Below are 20,309 nucleotides of genomic sequence, written 5' to 3' on the forward strand. Positions count from 1 at the left end.
TATTTAATGAAATCTATATATTTTATTAAAAAAAATGTTATTCATTTTTAATAATGTGTGTGTGTGTTGCACTTTTTTTCTCTATTTTTTTTTAAAATATTTTAGGTAGTACTACGACTCCTAGCATGGAACAGACTGTTCCATGATGGGAGTAGTAGTACCTGTACTAATAGACATATCACCCCGGATGTGTCAGTCGTGACACCCGATGCGATCGTCCATAATGTAGCAGAGATGCGGAACGGCTCTATACAGCACTCGCATCTCTGTTCTGTACTCCGGCCAGTGATGTGAATAGAACATCACTCATTCATATTTTCCACCCAGAGTGAGGATTGGCCAGATGGTTGCAGCCAATCACAGCTCTCAGAGGGAAATATGAATGAGTGAGTGGCCGGCCGGAGTATAGTGCAGCAGAGTGCAGGAGAAAGCCACTCCCCATCTCTGTAATAGATAGAACGATCGCATCGGGTGTCAGTAGTGATACCCACTGTGATCTGTTCTTACCTGCAGGTACTACTACTCCCATCATGGAGCACACTCTGCTCCATGCTGGGAGCTGTAGTACCTGCATTAATAGACAGATTGCAGCGAGTGTAATTTCTGACAGCTCTACTACTACAGCTCCCAGCATTGAGCAGAGTGTGCTCCATGGGAGTAGTAGTACCTGAAGTTAAGGAAAGATCACAGTGGATGTCACTCCTGACACCCGCTGTGATCCTCCTGTATAATGGCCGGCCACTCTTCTATGGTCCCCTGCACTGACGTATATATACACCTATTCATATTTCCCACAGAGCTCTCTGCAGGAAATATCAATATGTGTATATGTACGTCAGTGCAGGGGACCATAGAAGAGCAGTTGACCGCATCTATACATTATACAAGAGGATCGCAATGGACGATTTGTCAATTAGTACAGGTACTACTACTACCATCATGGAACAGTGTGTTCCATGCTGGGAGTAGTAGTACTGCCTAAAAAAATGTAAAAAATAAAGAAAAAAGTGAAAAACATACATACACTACATTTTTTTTTTATTGTCGGCTACATTTTTAGGTCCCCGCCCGCCCACGTAAATTGATCCCTGTTTTAAAAATTAACAACAATTTTGTTATAAAAAAAAAAGATACATTTCATTAGATACAATTTTTTCCATCACTACTGTATCTTTTTTATTTTATTTTTTTAATGGTACCCTACGAAATGTTATTAAAAAAGGTATCTCCATCACTCTTTTGGATCGCTAAAGTCCGAAAGAGAATAAAAACCGTCTGAAAAAAACGCCAAAGCTAAAACCTACATGGTGTTTTTCTTGCCGTTTTTTTACTCCCATAGACTTCTATGGGAGATAAACGCCACAATTTCAGGGAAAAAACACCAGTGGCTCAACATGCAGCGATTTTGCAAAACAGCCAAGGAGCTGAAAAACGCCAAAAAAAAGTCAAAAAACGACAAAAGGATTTTTTTTAAAACGCCAAACTTGAAAAACGCCAAGTGGAGAAAGAATTTTGCAATTTCTCATTGATTTACAGCTAACATCTGGCCGCAGCGTTTTTTGGCTGAAAAAATGCCATGCCGCAGAATTGGCGTTTCTCTTGGCGTTTTTAAAAAAAAAAGTCTAAACTTAGCCTAGTGAAGATATTAAACAATATTGGTCCCAGTACAGATCCCTGAGGTACCCACTGGTAACAAGACCTTGCTCTGAATATACTCCATTGACTACAACCCGCTGTTGTCTGTCATTCAGCCACTGTCTAATCCACTCAACAATATGGGAGTCCAAGCTCAATGACTCCAGTTTATTGATAAGTCTTCTATGTGGGACGGTGTCAAAAGCCTTACTAAAATCTAGATATGCAATGTTTACTGCCCCTCCGCCATCTATAATTTTAGTCACCCAGTCAAAAAAAAATCAATAAGATTTGTTTGACATGATCTCCCTGAAGTAAACCCATGTTGTTTTTCATCTTGCAATCCATGGGATTTTAGATGTTCCACAATCCTATCCTTTAGTAGGGTTTCCATTAATTTCACCACTATTGATGTCAGACTAATTGGCCTATACAGTAGTTGCTTGATTCCTCATTAAGGCAGTCGGCTAGCCCTTTATTCTCTTCTACATATCTTCCTTCCTTTGTTTTTAATTTCGTTTTTTTCATTTATATATCTGAAGAATGTCGTATCCCCTTTTTTCAGACTGAGCTAGTTTTATTTCTTCCTGCACTTTAGAAGTTCTTATAACTTGCTTGGCCTCTTTCTGCCTAGTCTTGTAGATTTCCCTATCTTCATTGCTTTTATAATTTGTTTTATATTTACTAAATGCTCGCTTTTTATGATTTTGGCCACTTCTGCTGAATACAACAGTGGTCTCTTCCTTTTCCTGCTTTTATTGACAAGTCTAATGCAGTTTTCTGTTGCCTTCAATAATAGTGTTGCTCGTGAATATTCAAAATGCAAATTTTATTCGTGAATGTCGCATATTCGTGAATATTCGCGAATATAGCACTATATATTCGTAATTACGAATATTCGTTTTTTTTTCACAGTACACATCACAGTGATCACCCCTCTCTGCTTCGAGCTTGTGTGATGTAAAGAAGGCTCTAATACTACTGTGTGAGACTGGCGTGCGAACTTTCGCATATGCGGAAATTAGCATATGCAAATTTTCGCATATGCAAATTTTAGCTTATGCTAATTTTTGTGTATGCTAATATTAACATGTTAATTTCCGCATACGCAAATTTTTGCATATGAGAAAATAAAATGAGATTACGAATATACGAATTTAGCAAATATATGACGAATATTCGTCCATCTATTCGCAAATTCGAATATGCCCTATGCCGCTCAACAATAATGCATCTTTTAAGTAGTCCCATTTCTCCAGGACTCCATGTAATCCGTTCCAGTCTGATAGGGACTCATTTATGACTAATCTCATTTTTGAAAAGCCTGTTTTTCTAAAATTTTTGTTTTTGTGTGGTGTGACTCCTTCACTGTTCTTATATTAAACTACACTGATTGGTGATCACTAGATCCCAAGCTTTCGCCAACAATAACATCATATACCAAATACCCATTTGTGAATACCAAATTCTAAATGGCCTCCCTCCGGGCTGGCTCCTCAACCACTTGTTGTAGAGATAATCCCAGGAGGGAATTTAGAATATCTGTACTCCTGGCAGAACTAGCTATTTTGGTTTTCCAGTTTATATCCGGAAGATTGAAGTCTCCCATAATGATAACTTCTCCTTTCATTGTCATTTTAGCTATTTCTTCAACTAGTAGATCATCTAATTCTTAAACTTGGCCAGGTGGTCTATATATCACACCTACACGAGTTACTGCATGATTACCAAACTGCAACGTAACCCAAACTGACTATGTTGGCCTCACTAACTTGTATTAGGTTAGATGTGATGCCATCTTTCACATATAGGGCCACTCCTCCTCCTTTCTAGCCTTCTCTGTCTCTTCTGTATAAAGAGTATCCTGGTATGGATATGTCCCGGTCATTCCTTTCATTAAACCATGTCTCAGTAACAGCCACTAAATCTACATTCTCAGATGCCATTATTGACCCAAGTTCAACGATTTTATTACCTAAACTGCGGGCATTTGTAGACAGGACTCTGAGCTTGTCATTTCTTAACATCTGTGCTACTGACATGCTACTATCATTAACATCTAGCTATGCTTTGTTCCTTCTTGGTGCTGCAATTTTATTGTGGAGGAGTGTATCAGACATTTACTGAAATGGGGTAAACTGTAATACCTGACACAAAAAAGTAGCGCTGTTCAAAAGATATAAAAAAAGAAAAGAAAAAGGAGATGCTTGAAAAAGAGAACCTTGTACCTTACTAGCATCACACTATATTAGTCTCACACTATAGAGATAGAATTGTACTTACAAAGCAATGGCTTAATTTGCATTCCTCTTCTATCTCATCTGCACTGTCTTCATCAGACACTTCCCCCTCCTCAGCATCCTCTGCTAGGTCATAAGGCAACTTTTTCCCCTGAAAAAATTTACAACAGAACATAATCAAATGCACTGACACTGTATACAGTAAAGCAATAAAATGTTAGGATGCAGATAGCAGTACAACATGTAGAATATACTCAGGTCTCTTAATGAAAACACAGAAACACCAGGTGTAGTCAACAAAAATACAGCAAACTGGGATAGCCAATTACCGTATTTTTTGCCGTATAAGACGCACTTTTTCTTCCCCAAAACTGGGGGGGAAAAGTTGGTGCGTCTTATACGGCGAATACACACCTATCGGGTCGGTCCCTGCGGCCATCAACGGCCGGGACCCGCGGCTAATACAGGACATCACCGATCGCGGTGATGCCCTGTATTAACCCTTCAGACGCGGCAATCAAAGCTGACCGCCACGTCTGAAGCGAAAATAACACTAACACGGCTGCTCAGTCGGGTTGTTCGGGACCGCCGCGGTGAAATTGCGGCATCCCAAACAGCTTACAGGACACCGGGAGGGACCTTACCTGCCTCCTCGGTGTCTGCTCCGTGCCGGGATCCCCTGCATGGCGGCGCTCTCCTTCGACGTCGCGCACGCCGTCCCATCATCTAATAGGAGCGGCGTGCGTAGCGGCGTGATGACGGAGAGCATGGATCCCGGGGAAGAAGACGTCCAGAGCATAGGGGACACCACGGGGACGCGGCGATAGCGATGAAGAGACATCCAGGGCAGCGGTGACGGGTCCAGAGCGGCGGGGACACGCGAGTATTACCTCCTATCCAGTGGTCTTCAACCTGTGGACCTCCAGATGTTGCAAAACTACAACTCCCAGCATGCCCGGACAGCCAACGGCTGTCCGGGCATGCTGGGAGTTGTAGTTTTGCAACATCTGGAGGTCCGCAGGTTGAAGATCACTGTTGGGTGCAGAATCTTTTTTTTCTAGATTTTGCACCTTTAAAATTGGGTGCGTCTTATACGCCGGTGCGTCCTATAGGGCGAAAAATACGGTACATGTTTACAAACATACAAAAAGTAACAAATTAAGTGCAATGTTGACAGATTATTATCCTAAGGCCCCCTTCACAATACGGACATTCTGTGGTGATTCTGCTTGCAGCAGCCTCTTTGCGGCCAATAGGAGTTCTGCTGCTCTGTTAAAAAAAAACGAAAGTTTTGCAACAGAAATTTTGATGAGGAATTGGATTCCAGCAGAAGATTGAACATGTTCCATCTTCAGACAGAATCTGGCAAAGAAGTGCTGATGTCAATGGAATAGTGCTTATGTCTGCCGCGGACTTAAGCACTAATCCTGGATCAATGTGAACAGCACAAGTCCACTGAACAAATTCAGCTAGGAAATTTCTTATTAAATTTCCTCAGCGGGAACATTCACTTAAAGGGGTACTTTTTTCTTTTTAAATCAACTGGTGCCAGAAAGTTAAACAGATTTGTAAATTACTTCGATAAAAAAAAAAATAAAAAAAAAAAAAAAAATCTTAATCCTTCTAGTACTAATTAGCTGCTGAATACTACAGAGGAAATTCTTTTCTTTTTGGAACACAGTGCTCTCTGCTGACAACACGAACACAGTGCTCTCTGCTGACATCTCTGTCCATTTTAGGAACTGTCCAGAGCAGCATATGTTTTCTATGGGGATTTTCTCCTACTCTGGACAGTTCCTAAAATGGACAGAGGTGTCAGCAGAGAGCACTGTGCTCGTGATGTCAGCAGAGAGCTCTGTGTTCCAAAAAGAAAATAATTTCCTCTGTAGTGTTCAGCAGCTAATAAGTACAAGAAGGATTAAGATTTTTTAATAGAATACATTTACAAATCTGTTTAACTTTCTGGCACCAGTTGATTTAAAAAAAATAAAAAATAAAAAGTTTTCGACCAGAGTACCCCTTAAAAGGGGTACTCCGCTGCTCAGTGTTTGGAACAAACTGTTCTGAACGCTGGAGCCAGCGCTGGGAGCTCATGATGTCATAGCCCCGCCCCTCATGACATTAAGCCCCCCCCTCAATGCAAGTCTATGGGAGGGGACATGACGGCTGACAGTTTGTTCCCAACGCTGAGCAGCAGTGTACCCCTTTAAAGTTACTCCACATACACCACTAAATATTCAAGGGAAACTGATGGCTGACCCTGAGTAAAACGATGTATTTCTTAACCCATTCTTTCAACAGTTCCTCAGATATAGCACAATCTTGCAATATGCAAATTAGCTATTAACTGCAATGAAGGTGGGTCTGAAGCCTATCTGCACCTCTGACACCGTTCCCTGGGTCCCATTCGTGCTGCCCGGCTCATCAATATTCATCTCCTCTTCTCTCCTATGTCTCCATTATGTGTATAAGTTCTACTATTAGTTTACTTGTTTCTTACTATGCACACCAGCCCCCCCCCCCCCCCCTACTTCCAGGTGGGACTGAGTCCGAGTGCTATCTTTGAATGGCTATGTATCTTTATTATTCCTGGAAGCTCAGAAACACGTAGTGTTTGGTCCTACAATAAACAGATTCTTGTGATACTATCACTGCCTGGTTGGTGGATTGTGCCGCAAAGTTTTCCTTCCTTAACTGGACATCCATGACGTGGGAGACTCTGAACACGTCACCTCTCTGATGGCATCAAAGGTGCATATAGACTTCAAACCCGCCCCCAGTGCACATAAGAGTTCATTCACACTTTAAATTGTGTTATATTTCAGGAATGGCTGAATGGATTGGGGTAAGGAATACATTGTTTAACTCAGGATCACCCACACTACCCACCTGTATAATCAGGTTGGGGGAGGGGGGGGGCATATTCCATCTTTCAGCTTCACTTTAAGTATTCACAATGTGTTCATTATTAGTAAAACTCATCACTACATTTATGTTCTCAAAGTGGAATTTTTTCAAACAATTTTAGATTTGTCTATACATTATGAATGAATTGGGCTTCTAGCTGTTCTGTAGTCTGAAGCCTAACAATTAAACTTGAAATATTCAGTTTAATTTTCTTGAGACTGTTTAGTATTTCCACCCCCCAAAAACGCCAACAGCAAGCGACAGCAGAACGTTCTGCATCACTACAGCCTCTTTTCTGCAGTGTCCTGCACAATGATCTCCATACACATGTAGCTGTGTCTAGTATTCAAACTGAAGTTAATAGGGCCAAGTAGTGATGAGCTGCAGTACGAGTTACATGTGTATGACTGTCTCTGTGTTGGGCACTACCTAGCAATGGCTGTGGCACTGTTACTGCACGAGTCTGAAGATTGTAGGGATCCAGGAGTTTTCTCACATACATAATGCAACAACCCCTTAAGGACCACAGGTTTTTTCATTTTTGCACCTCACCTTCTAAAAATCAGAAGTCTTTCAATTTTGCACATACAGACCCATTTGAGGGCCTGTTTTTTGTGCCACCAATTGTACTTTATAATGAAATAAATAATTTCACCACAAAATCTATGGTGAAACCAGTAAAAAAATATTGTAAAATAAAAACCCTGCCATATTGTAAATTTTGGGGGCTTCCGTTTCGATTCAGTGCACTTTTCGGTAAAAATGACACCATATCTTTATTCTGTAGGTCCATATAGTTGCAAGGATACCAAATTTCTATAGGTATACACAGTAACCAAAAATACGCAATTTTTGACTTTGGAATTTTTTAGGTGTACGCTATTGACCGTGCGTTTTAATTAAAAATATATTTTTATAGTTCGGACATTAACGCATACGATGGTATTTTTGTTTATATACCATATTTTTCGCCCTATAGGACGCACCGGCGTATAAGACGCACCCTATTTTTAGGTGCAAAATCTAAAAAATGTAAGATTTTGAACCCAATAGTGGTCTTCAACCTGCGGACCTCCAGATGTTGCAAAACTACAACTCCCAGCATGCCCGGACAGCCAACGGCTGTCCAGGCATGCTGGGAGTTGTAGTTTTGCAACATCTGGAGGTCTGCAGGTTGAAGACCACTGCATAGGAGGTAATACTCACGTGTCCCCGCCGCTCCGGACCCGTCACCGCTGCCCTGGATGTCGCTCCATCGCTGTCGCCGTGTCCCCGTCGCTCCGGAACGTCTCTGCTGCCAGCCGGGTATCCTTGCCCTCCGTCGCCGACGCACTTACGCGATGACGTGATGACGAGGAAGGAGAGCGCCGGCCATACAGGGGATCCCTGAACGGAGAAGACACCGAGGAGGCAGGTAAGGTCCCTCCCGGTGTCCTGTAAGCACTAATCCGGCTATTCAGTCGGGCTGTTCGGGACCGCCGCGGTGAAATCGCGGCGGTCCCGAACAGCCCGACTGAACAGCCGGGTTAGTGTCACTTTCCCTTCAGACGCGGCGGTCAGCTTTGATCGCCGCGTTTGAAGGGTTAAAGGGTTAATACAGGGCATCACCGCGATCGGTGATGTCCTGTATTTGCCGCGGGTCCCGGCCGTTGATGGCCTCAGGGACCGCCGCGATAGAGGTGTATTCGCCGTATAAGACGCACTGATACGGTGAAAAATACGGTATATATATATATTTTTTTTTAAATGGGAAAGGGTGCGGGGGTGATTCAAACTTTTATTACTGAAGGGGTTAAATCACATTTCATCATCTTGAACAATGTATTGTATTTAGTCTGGTTGAAGTGCTATTATCAATGTTTAAAGAAGCACTCACAAAATGTGTTTTTTTTTTTTGTCTTATTTAGTGCAGCATAGGCCATTATAGAAGAATAATGCAAAGGTTATTGGGGGATATTCATCAAAACCTGTGTAGAAGAAAAGCTGACCAGTTGTCTATAACAACCAGATGGCTTCTTTCATTTCTTGTGTATGTCTTGTTCTTACCTGTTTTAGCTGATGTGGCAGGCATGGGTTTTTAGCCATATGGATTCCTATTTCCACACTGAAATGACTTGTAATGCTGCTATTAACAATATGGCTTTGATAAGAGGGGGTGGTGTCTTATCACTGCAGTCCCTCTTATTGGGCTGCTGGTGCTGGAGTTCAGCCAGGTGAAATGATTAGACTCATAGGTGGCTCGGGGCAGTTCACATTATGTGCAGTTTTTATATATGTAGGAGAAATTTATTTGAGCTATAATCACAGTTGAGGTGTTTTATGAAGATCTGGAGGCTTCAGTCTGTGTTCACATGTTGCATATGATGAATTTTTACTATGTTCTGGCCATGTTTTTGTATTGATTGTCTTGGTTGTTGTTGTGATATGAACTATTGCAGTGAAATAGTAACATTTTTCCATGATTTTGGGAAAACTACTTGTAAAAAGGTGGAAAAAATGCAAAATACAAGTGCTTCTTACAATCTTGTGCTTCTAAAAACAAATACAGTATACTACCTAAGAAGTTGTGTTTACCTTCACAAGTATTTTCCCCTTTAGATTATGAGGGCTAGGAAGTTGTTTGTTTTCTCCTAGTGGAATTGAAGATAAATCAAGTTTGTCCCCAAGTATTTCTTTTAGATATTGAGCGATTTTCCTTTGCTGTTGAATGTTGCAGTGGTTTTCAATAGACAGAATTACAGGATATCTACAATAAAAAATAAAAAGTTATATAAACATCAAAGATAAACTGCACAGTGATGTCATGCTTCTGCACACTCACACTACAGATACCAGCAAGTCTTCAGCCAAAGATTTAGTGGGCTGAGAGAAAAGGATGTCTTCTTGGTAAGATTTCTACAGAACTGCCTGTTTCTGCATTGTGCTGCTTATCAATTAAAATAAATAATATTTAAAGATTAGTGTCCCCTTAATGCATGTTTATATAGTAGCCCAAGAAGACATCCCTTATACAGATGGTTAAAAGCATTTATGTTACTGTAATAAAGTTGGTCATACACATTAGCTTAAAATTGGATGAACCGGCAGATTTTGGCAGGATGATGTGGCCTCCTGGCTCTCTCCCATGGCAGATATTGGGTGGGAGAGAAGGGTTGGCCATTTTGGATTTCAAAATGCCTGGTCCTTATGATGTTAAAGGGGTATTCCAGGAAAAAACTTTTATTTTTTTATTTTTATATCAACTGGCTCCAGAAAGTTAAACTGATTTGTAAATTACTTCTATTAAAAAATCTTAATCCTTTCAATAATTATCAGCTGCTGGAGTTGTTGTTTTCTGTCTGGCAACAGCGCTCTCTGCTGACATCTCTGCCTGTCTTGGGAACTGCACAGAGTAGAAGAGGTTTGCTATGGGGATTTGCTTCTAAACTGGGAAGTTCCCGAGACATCTTAGACAGAAAAGAACAACTCACGTTCAGCAGCTCATAAGTACGGAAAGGATTAAGATTTTTTAATAGAAGTAATTTATAAATCTGTTTAACTTTCTGGAGCCAGTTGATATATAAAAAAAAGTTTTTAAGGAGATAAACCACTGCTGTTAGTCTAGCAATCGCTCTGCGCATTCAGAATAGATGCACACTTGGCAAAGCCAAGCATACATGTGTATGTAGGGAGCAGGAAAGATAGCTGTCAGTTGAACATACAGTGACGGTAACTGAAATGAATGACCAGTAAATGGTAGATTATTGCATTTTCACTATAGTACTGTACATAATGTAATCCATCTGGTCTTTTGCATATGATTAAAACTGCATTTTGGAAAGTCTTCCAGTGCAATGTTGGAGTGCTATCTACAGTAATACTGGTACCACTCCATGAGTGTGAATTAAAAGTAACATTTGAGTTCATTCAATGTGTAACTCAGTTTTATAAAACTTTAAATGTATGACAGGTGATTTTATTATATCAGTCTAAAATGGGGGAGTAGGGTATAAGGGGGGTGTAGCTGTGCGGTGACTAAAGGGTGCTTGTTAACCCTTGCTATTCGTGACGCCAGGGTGAGGGTTCCTCAGTAATGCTTATCCTACCGCCACCCTTCCCAAAAGCGATAGGTAGGTAGATAATAATGGAATGTCCACAACCGGAGAGTTTTCTGAAACAGGTGTAACTTTTACTGAAGATTTTATGCAAGCTTCATAACCGGAACAGTCTCTATACATACAACTGCTTTCTTTGGAGATTGACAAAGGTTGGGACATTAGCAAATTAGAGTCTGTTCAGGACGCCGGGCGTATGCATACGCTCTGCATCCCGAGTCCTTAAGGACGTGGGGCGTATGCATATGCCCGTGGGAATTCCGGTCCCCGCCGCTAGCCGGTTGGGGACCGGACCTAAAAGCCTGCTGAAATCATTCAGCAGGCATCCCGGCACATCTCCCAGAGGGGTCCTGAGCCCCGATCATCCTGAGGGCTAGAAATGAGGTCACAGTGCTGCGATCTCCTCCTATCCCCTGCCATTGGTCAGAACTGAGTCTGACCAATGGCAGAGCAGGACAGTGGGTTGCTATGGCAACCCCCCGTTCTGCCCACCCCTGGATGTCAAGGGGAACATGGACAGAAGATGGAGGCCAGTATCTGGAGGAGAAGATGCCTGGAGACACCCGATCTTCGCTGGAGACTGCTGGATCCTGGCTCAGGTAGGGAAACTACGGTGGGGGGGGGGGGGAATTGAAAGTTAAAGTAAAGTGATCTTTACTGTGGCAACCACTAGGAAGGTCAAACTGCAACTCCCAGCATGCCCAGACAGCCAAAGGCTGTCTGGGCATGCTGGGAGCTGTAGTTTTGCAATGTCTGGAGGCGAGTGGCGGGGAACGGAGATAAGATTTAAAACTTAAGGATTGGGGATGCAGGGCATATGCATACACCCTGCGTCCCCAAGAGGTTAATTCCAATTTAGTAATAGACATGAGCAACTAGTTATGCACAATTTTCTCTAGTTGGTGTTTTTAGCAAGACCATAGCCTTTCCAGACTGGAGAAATGCTTTCTTCATGTTTTAGTAAAATAAAAATAAATAACATACTCATTTTTAACAAACGCATGCTTGTTGATGGCCTCCACAACATCTTTAAAAGGGATTTTTGAGGTGAGTGTGTATCCATGGTGCACAACAGGCTCTCCATCTGGTCCATCCCAACAGTCAACTGTTGAAAAAGCAAAATAGAGAAGATTAAATTACACTGAAAGTACAATGTAGAACAAGAAAAATACCCATAAATGCCAGTAGGACTATAGCAGAATTCATGGTAGCAACATATTGGCATATAAAAGGCTGCAGTGAACAGTGATTTACTGTACGATTAGCTCTTGTAAGCTTGTAAGCAAATCTCAATGGTTTTGATACATTCTGACAGATATTCATCTGATAATTTTTATTTACGTATAGGTGATCATAGACAATAAATATTTCTTTACTACACAAAAGATTGTAAGCAGATTCCACAGAAATTGTGAAAATCAGATAACAAATATATAATGTCAATGGCCACCCACATTTTATGCAGAGGTTAAAATAAATCCCTGATAGACACCACTGGCCCAACTTATGTCAGAAACCATACAGATCCGATATATTCAGTGTAGTCACATAGACATTAGATTAAAGAAAACTACTCCAGAATAAGTGGAATCTCTAGACAAATAACCATTGTCTAAACATACATACGCACACACACACATATATATATATATATATATATATATATATATATTACAGTTAAAACTAGTTTTTAGTTAAAACTAGTTTTCTCTAGTGAAAACTAGCTTTGACTGAATGCCTTTGTAAAAACTAGTATTGGCTGCTTTTCCCTAGTGAAAACTAGTTTTGACTGAACGATTTTGTGAAACCCCAGTTTTTACTAAACACCTTCGTATAAACTAGAATATTTACTGAACGCCTTCGTACAAACTATAATACTTACTGAACGCCTTAGAATTTATGCCTTTGTGAAAACTAGAATTGACTTTTTTTTTGCTTGAGGTTGTTTTTTTGTGACATATTGTACTTTATATTAGTAGTGAATGTTGTTGATACATGCAATGTTTTTTTTTTGGCATTTTTCTAGATTTGAAATTCTCTACTTGTAAGAGAGATAGTCATGCCAAATAAATCGTTATTAGGGATGTCCCGATACAGACCGAGTGCGAGTACCAATAAAGTACTCACAGATACCAATTTCGATACAATTTTAAAATATATATTTAAAAAAACGCAAAAAAAAACATAATGAATGTACAAGTAAATTCCCCAGATAACTGTCCCATAAATGAAAACCCTCATATAAGTTATGTAGGTAGTAGGTAGCCCCCCTATTAGCTTGATAGTTTGTCTCCATAATAGCTTGTAGATAGTAGATAGCTTCCCACATTAGGTAGAAAGCAGAAGTACCCCCACATTAGGTATCCAACAGATGTCCCCCACATCAGGTATCCAGCAGAAGTCCTCCACATTAGGTACGCAGGAGAGGTCCCCCTATATTAGGCAACCGTTCCCTCATAGTTGGCAGCAGTTCCTCCATAGTTGGCAGCAGTTCCCCCATAGCAGGCAGCAGTACCCCCCATAGGAGGCAGCAGTTCCCCCATTGTAGGAAACAGTTCCTCCATAGCAGGAAGAGAGTTTCACCCCCTCCCCTCTGGCATACATAACTCCTGTGGCTCTTCTTTCTTTTTCCCCTCTCGGCTCCAGCGGGGTGAAGCAGTCGTGGTGGTGGTGGTGGGGGGGGGGTCTCGAAGCAATATGGCTGGCTATCAGCAACCATCTAACTAGGCAGAGCGCTACACGTTCCACAACTGCCAGTATCTGCATGACGTACATGTACATCACAGGTCGGGAAAGCCTTCCATGACATACTTGACAAGCCAAGATTGCTGAGTCTATGGCAGTGTTTCCCAAGCAGTTGTTTCAAAACTACAACTCCCAGCATGTCCGGACAGCCTTTGGCTATCTGAGAATGCTAGGAGTTGTAGTTTTGAAGCAGTTGGAGGCACCCTGCTTGAAAAAACTCTGATATAAGGACTCACTCAGCATCTGGCATTTGGGCCACTTGTCTTTTTATTTGGGGAACAGGCCCCAAATTCTTTAATTTAGTGATGCCCCTGGCTGTCAGCATATAACAGAAGTCAAAATCACATATCTTGTAAAGTCCTGCACTGCCCGTAGCTCTGTAATATCCCACATCTGGTCAGCTGTTTTCCCCCCCCCCCCGAACTTTGCCATCACAGAATATTTTTTTTTTTTTTAAAGTAGAAATATTTGCAGAAAAATATAATGGTGTCCCTTGAAGTGAAGCACCATAAAAGTTTATGAACTCCTGGTCTTGTGCAGAAATCCGCAGAGACTCCTAGCACTGATGCTGTAAATACATGCACGCTCGCTCCTGGCAGGAGCCTGCAAATTGCCTTGGTATTTTAAAAATCCTGCTGCTGGACCAATATCATGGTTAAGTATGATTTAACTGTCTGGGCTCCACTGTTTTACTCTCGGGCTGTGGAGGTTGTCAACATGGGGATATCCCACAATTCTACTATATTTTTATAGTAATATATTTGACATATAGGAAACGTGTATCAAGTTTTATTGAAATACCTCCAGCTGTTCAGAACTTATGCTGGAACATACAAAAACATCAGAGATGAGCAAAGTTTTGAAAAATTCAATTCGGGCGAATTCTCCGAAAAAAATTGGTTCGCTCCGGATTTATTAGCAGCGAACCTGTATTAAAAATAGCTATTTCTGGCCTACAGAGAACCTCAACAGGGGTGTAAAACACTTTGCCTTGCTGTAACATGCATAGGGTGTGTGCTTGGTTAGAGAAATATTAAAGGCATCGCTATTAAAATCACTGATGCAGAGCAGCACAATGACAGAGCCTGGAGGTTGCATCAGTATGAGGGGACCATATAGTGGCTGAAAGACACAGCGTGAAGGTGGGGGCAGCATGAGGAGACCATAAAGTGCCTGAATGTCACAGCAAGGAGGTGGCGGCAGCATGAGGAGAACATATCGTGGCTGAATGATCCAGCTTGGAGGTGGGAACAGCCTGACGAGACCATAGGGCCTCACAATTGAAAAGATTAAAGATATTTTTTAACATTTAAATTGAAGATTTCAAATAGATGAACCTAAAAAGTTTTATTTAATGTACCAGCAGCATGAGGAGATCACATGGCTGTACAGTGACACAGCCTGGAGGTGGCGGAAGCCTGAGGAGACCATATAGTGGCTGAATGACACAGCCTGGAGTTGGCGGCAGCATGATGAGACCATAGGGCCTCGCAATTGAAAGGATTAAAGATATTTTTTAACATTTAAGTTGAAGATTTCAAATAGATGAACCTAAAAAGTTGTATTTAATGTGCCAGCAGCATGAGGAGACCACATGGCGGCACAGTGACACAGCCTGGAGGTGGCGGAAGCATGAGGAGACAATATAGTGGCTGAATGACACAGCCTGTAGTTGGTGGCAGCATGAGGAGACAATATAGTGGCTGAAAGACCCAGCCTGGAGTTGGCAGCAGCAAGAGCAGACCACAAGTGGCTGAATGACACAGCCTGGAATTGGGGGCAGCATGAGGAGACCATATAGTGGCTGTATGACATAGCCTGGAGGTGGCGGAGGCATGAGGAGACCATGTAGTTGATGAAAGAGACAGTCTGATGGTGGCAGAATGAGACAGTCTGGAGCTGTCATCAGCATGAGGAGAACATATGGTGGCAGCATGTGACAGCCTGGAGGTGGCATCAGCAACATCAGGAGTCCTGAAAGTGACCCGGTGACATAGTGGGGCGGTGGCAATACCAGTACCCGGTGACGAAGTTGGGTGAAAAAGGACAAATTGGCATCAGATGTGTGGCATCAGGCTGGTGGCAGGATCAGAATAGTAGCTGAGGCAGGTAGGCAGAAGAAAATGGTCTCTCTTGTAAAAGTGTTAAAACTTAACTCAATATTATTATTAGGATAAAATATATGTAGCCACATTTTTTTTTAAATCAAACAAAAGGAAAGGTGTGCAAAAAATACTGTGTGCCACCTACACCACCAAGTATTGATGTGATGCAAAGATCTCTAAAAGGTAGAAGGGAACAATGTATGGTCCATTGTAACTGGTGGGGGTAAAAACTTCCCCTGTAAGGCCCTTCTCTCGCATTATTAATTCCCTTCTTGGCAAGTGTTACTCGCCCTTAAAAGGGCGGCCCCACACAGGAAACTCTCTCTATTTCCACCTAAAAACCCTTTGAAATGGCAATGTTTGTAGGGGGAAATAGGGAGAGGTTCCTGTGTGGGGCCGCCCTTTTAAGGGCGAGTAACAATTGCCAAGAAAGGAATTAATAATGCGAGAGTAGGGCGTTACAGGGGAAGTTTTTACCCCCACCGGTTACAATGGACCATACGTTGTTCCCTTTCAACGTACACACAGTGTTTGTTGCACACCTTTCCTTTTGTTTGATTTAAAAAAAAATGTGGGTACATATATTTTATCCTAAAAAATAATGCATATCATCAATACTTACTTGTGGTCTGATGTGGAGGAATGTCTGTAACTGGGGAGCAGCACCTTAAATATGTTTTGTGAAGTGTTGGTGTAGCAGCATGGTGATGCATCAGGCATTGGTAGGTGGAAATCCTGGCTCATCCATGCCTGATTCACCTTCACAAAGGTCAGACGACTTCTCCTTGGGGTTACTATGGCCCCCGCCGTACTAAACACCCACTCTGATAGCACACTACTGGCCAGGCAGGACAGCTTTTCCAGGGAAAACTCTGCTAGTTGCGGCCACAAATCAAACTTGGCTGCCCAGAAGTCCAGCGGATCTTCAATGTGTGTTGGCATGGTCATGTCAAGGTACGTCACCACCTGCTGGTTCAGGTCCTGCTCCAGGTCTACCTGCTGCTGATGAGTTGCTTCACTATGTGGGTGAAGCTACTCATCAGCGACTGTAGACACATCAGCGACTATAGACAAGGTGAGTGCTAAGGGCCCCCTGAGTCAGACCTGCGAGAGGATGGACGATGTTGCAGATAGGCATCGGCCAACTAATTACATATGTCTCTGTAGTAGGTCAGTTTGTCCTCCCGCTCAGTGGGTGTAAAAAAGGCCACCATTTTGTGCTGGTAGCGAGAGTCCAATAAAGTGGAGAACTTGAAGTAATCCCGCTTCCGAATGGTGATAATTCGATGGTCACTATGCAAGCAAGTGAGCATGCATCGTACCATTTTTGCAAGTGGCTCGGAGGGACTCCCTGCCTCCATCTCCACTGTGGCTGTGAGATGTAGGCGCCACGTCTCCAGTGCCCTGACCAGGGAGACCATGGAACTTCGGAGAGAACGGGAATTGTGCTGATCAGGGAGAAGTCAATCACGGTGTGTACATCAAGATAAAATTCCTTTAATGGTTAAGGTGCAACGCGTTTCACTGCGCAGGTGCAGCTTCCTCAGGCAACCGTATTGTAGTAAATGATGCAGTGAAATGACATTGTTCATCCCGTAATCCTGGCGATTGCAAATGAGACTATGTTGGGGGATGCCGTTCTGCCGCTGCAGCTCAAGAAGGGTGTGATTTGCAGTATATGAGTGGCTGAAGTGCATGTAGTTTCCTTCCAATTGTTAGGATGTCTTGCAGATGGGGGGAACACTTCAGGAACCGCTTGACAACCAGATTGAACATGTGTGCCATGCAGAGCGCATGTCTCGGGCTTGTCGCAGCGCAGACAAGATGTTCTTCCTCTTGTCGGTCACCATGGTTCCCATTTGCAGTTTTCGTGGAGTAAGCCATGATTCAATTTCTTATTGAATGACTTTTAGCAGTTCCTCCCGTGTGACTCAGTTCGCCAAGACAAACCATGTGAAGAACAGCGTGACACTGCCGTGCCCTGCACGCATGGTATGCTGGAGGGGTACTGAGACATGTCCCTGCAGTGGAGGCTGAGGACACGGTGGAGGATGAGGAGGTGGAGTTGCATACTTTCACAGGGCCAACAGCCTGAGAGCGTGGAGGTGGAAGCAGCGTGGCCTGTCCAAGTTGCTGTTGTGGCTATCCAGGAACCACATTCACCCAGTCGGCCGTAAAGAACATGTATTGTCCCTGACCGTAGTTGCAGCTCCACACATTGTGCTGCTGTACACTTTGGTACATACCGACAGGCTAAAGGACTGGCCCACCTTCTGTTCCACAAAATTGTGCAGGGCTGGTACAGCCTTCTTCACAAAGAAATGACGACTTGGGACTCTCCATCTCGGCTCGGCATAAGCCATTAGAAAGGTGCAGAGTCCACCACTTGAAAAGGGAGGGACTGCAGCACCAGCAACTTGGACAGGAGCACATTCAGCTTCTGCGCCGTTGGATGAGTGGGCGCATACTATACTGTTGTCTCTTGGACATGGCTTCGCGGATGGATTGCTGGTGGAATGACTGACTCAAAGTAGGAGGATCAGGAGCATCTGGAGCGACAGAAGATGAATATGACACACAGCTCCCTTCGGCTGCTGTAAAAAAGCTTTTCTGTGCAACACACTGCTCTCTGTCCCTCTCTCTGCAATAGAACGCTGATGTGACTGGGAGGTGAATCGCTGCTGTAAAAAAGCTTTTCTGTGCAACACACACTACTCTCTGTCCCTCTCTCTCTGTAATAGAACGCTGATGTGACTGGCCACAAGATGGCTGCCGATTATAGAGGGCTGTAACATCACAGGGGTGGCTGGCTGCTGATAGGCTGCATGTGATTAAGGGTGATCCTGCCGACCCTTGTTCCCGCCTTCCCAGGATTCCTTTCCCCATGTCCTCACATGTGGATCCGCCATTTTAGATGCCTGGCCCCAGGAGCCTGGACCACACTAAATGGAGTTTAATGAAGAGATTTGAGCGATAGAATCGCAGCGATATTCATTAGAATTTGGATTCGTCAGATTCTATTCGCTCATCCCTAAAAACACATATATGTAGACGTTGGGACACCCCACATGGGACTTCAGGTAAATCATCTGACCTTATTACTCTTGGACTGCGAAGATTGCCCAGATGATTTATACATTCAGCCACCGAGTGGACATCATGGTAAAGTATTATTTAACTGTCCAGCAGGCAGTTGCACAGAATAATTATCAAGGCAGGGAGTGGAGACGGGGCAAGCAATGAGAGGAGACCAAGTGGGCAGCGGGAGAGAAGACTTATTGTGTGCTAAAAGAAGAGTGAGGGGAGAGAAGACATCAGTGTATGGGCAGGGAGAGGGCATAGCAGTGTTGTTGCAGTGAGGAGTGCCTAGTATCATACTAGGTATGTTGTTATTACACACACAGTTCACTGTTAATTATAAAGGTTTGATCTTTTTCATTTTATTATTTATTATCTTCCTCTGGATCAACTCAGTAGGAACTCATTAGGGTTATAGGTTGAACTTGATAGACCCTGGTCTTTTTACAACCTTATGAACTATGTAACTATGTTAGTATATTATGCATACCTTTTTATTACTAGAAAATCTTAACAGCTAATTGTCCTGTTTTATTACAAAGATTAATTTCTGCTAATGAAGCTGTATTACTCAGCCCAACAAAACAACAAACCATAATTACAACATTAACAGGATTCATTACTAAGCAAGTTATAAAACAATTAACCTGCCTATTGATGTAAGCTATGGATGGAACATGTTATTACACCTATAACAATATAATATAACAATTACAATAATTAACAATAATAACAGATAATTAGCTGTCCCAAATGGTGCAGGACCCAACCAGAGGGGGAGCCCTACTGAACTTACCGTATATACTCGAGTATAAGCCGAGTTTTTCAGCACGATTTTTCGTGCTGAAAACACCCCCCTCGGCTTATACTCGAGTGAACTCTCCACCCGCAGTGGTCTTCAACCTGTGGACCTCCAGAGGTTTCAAAACTACAACTCCCAGCAAGCCCGGGCAGCCATCGGCTGTCCGGGCTTGCTGGGAGTTGTAGTTTTGAAACCTCCGGAGGTCCGCAGGTTGAAGACCACTGCGGCCTTCGACATCATCCAGCCCCCTCTCACCCCCTTTAGATCTGTACAGTACTTGCCTCCGCTCGGCGCTGGTCCGGTGCTGCAGGACTGTCCGGAGAGGAGGTCGTCCGGTGGGATAGTGGTTCCGGGCTGCTATCTTCACCGGGGAGGCCTCTTCTAAGCGCTTCGGGCCCGGCCCCAGAATAGTCACGTTGCCTTGACGACGAAGCAGAGGTACGTTCATTACCAACGTACTTCTGCGTCATCGTCCAGGCAACGCCTCTATTCCGGGCCCGCAGCGCGGAGAAGAGGCGCCCCCAGTGAAGATAGCAGCCCGGAACCACTATCCCACCGGATGACCTCCTCTCCGGACAGTCCTGCAGCACCGGACCAGCGCCGAGCGGAGGCGAGTACTGTACAGAACTAAAGGGGGTGAGAGGTGGCTGGATGAAGTCGAAGGCCGCAGTGGTCTTCAACCTGCGGACCTCCGGGAGGTTTC

General features: G+C 43.2%; 1 protein-coding gene and 1 long non-coding RNA gene across 3 annotated transcripts in view; one reads left to right on the forward strand and one right to left on the reverse strand.

Annotated features, from left to right (window-relative positions):
* The window catches only part of PLCH1 (phospholipase C eta 1), a 161,877-nt gene that overhangs the window by 80,080 nt on the left and 61,488 nt on the right, over window positions 1-20,309 (reverse strand). Inside the window, exons 8-10 of the mRNA XM_056564997.1 lie at window positions 11,861-11,981; window positions 9,357-9,528; window positions 3,919-4,026 (exon numbers count right to left, since the gene is read on the reverse strand). Coding sequence (XP_056420972.1) covers window positions 3,919-4,026; window positions 9,357-9,528; window positions 11,861-11,981 — 401 coding nt within the window. The remainder of the gene's footprint in view (window positions 1-3,918; window positions 4,027-9,356; window positions 9,529-11,860; window positions 11,982-20,309) is intronic.
* LOC130361692 (uncharacterized) overlaps window positions 1-20,309 on the forward strand; it is a 65,196-nt gene that overhangs the window by 30,130 nt on the left and 14,757 nt on the right. The gene's annotated exons all lie outside the window — the stretch shown is intronic.

The sequence above is a fragment of the Hyla sarda genome, chromosome 3, assembly GCF_029499605.1.
Source record: "Hyla sarda isolate aHylSar1 chromosome 3, aHylSar1.hap1, whole genome shotgun sequence".
Lineage (NCBI taxonomy): Eukaryota > Metazoa > Chordata > Amphibia > Anura > Hylidae > Hyla > Hyla sarda.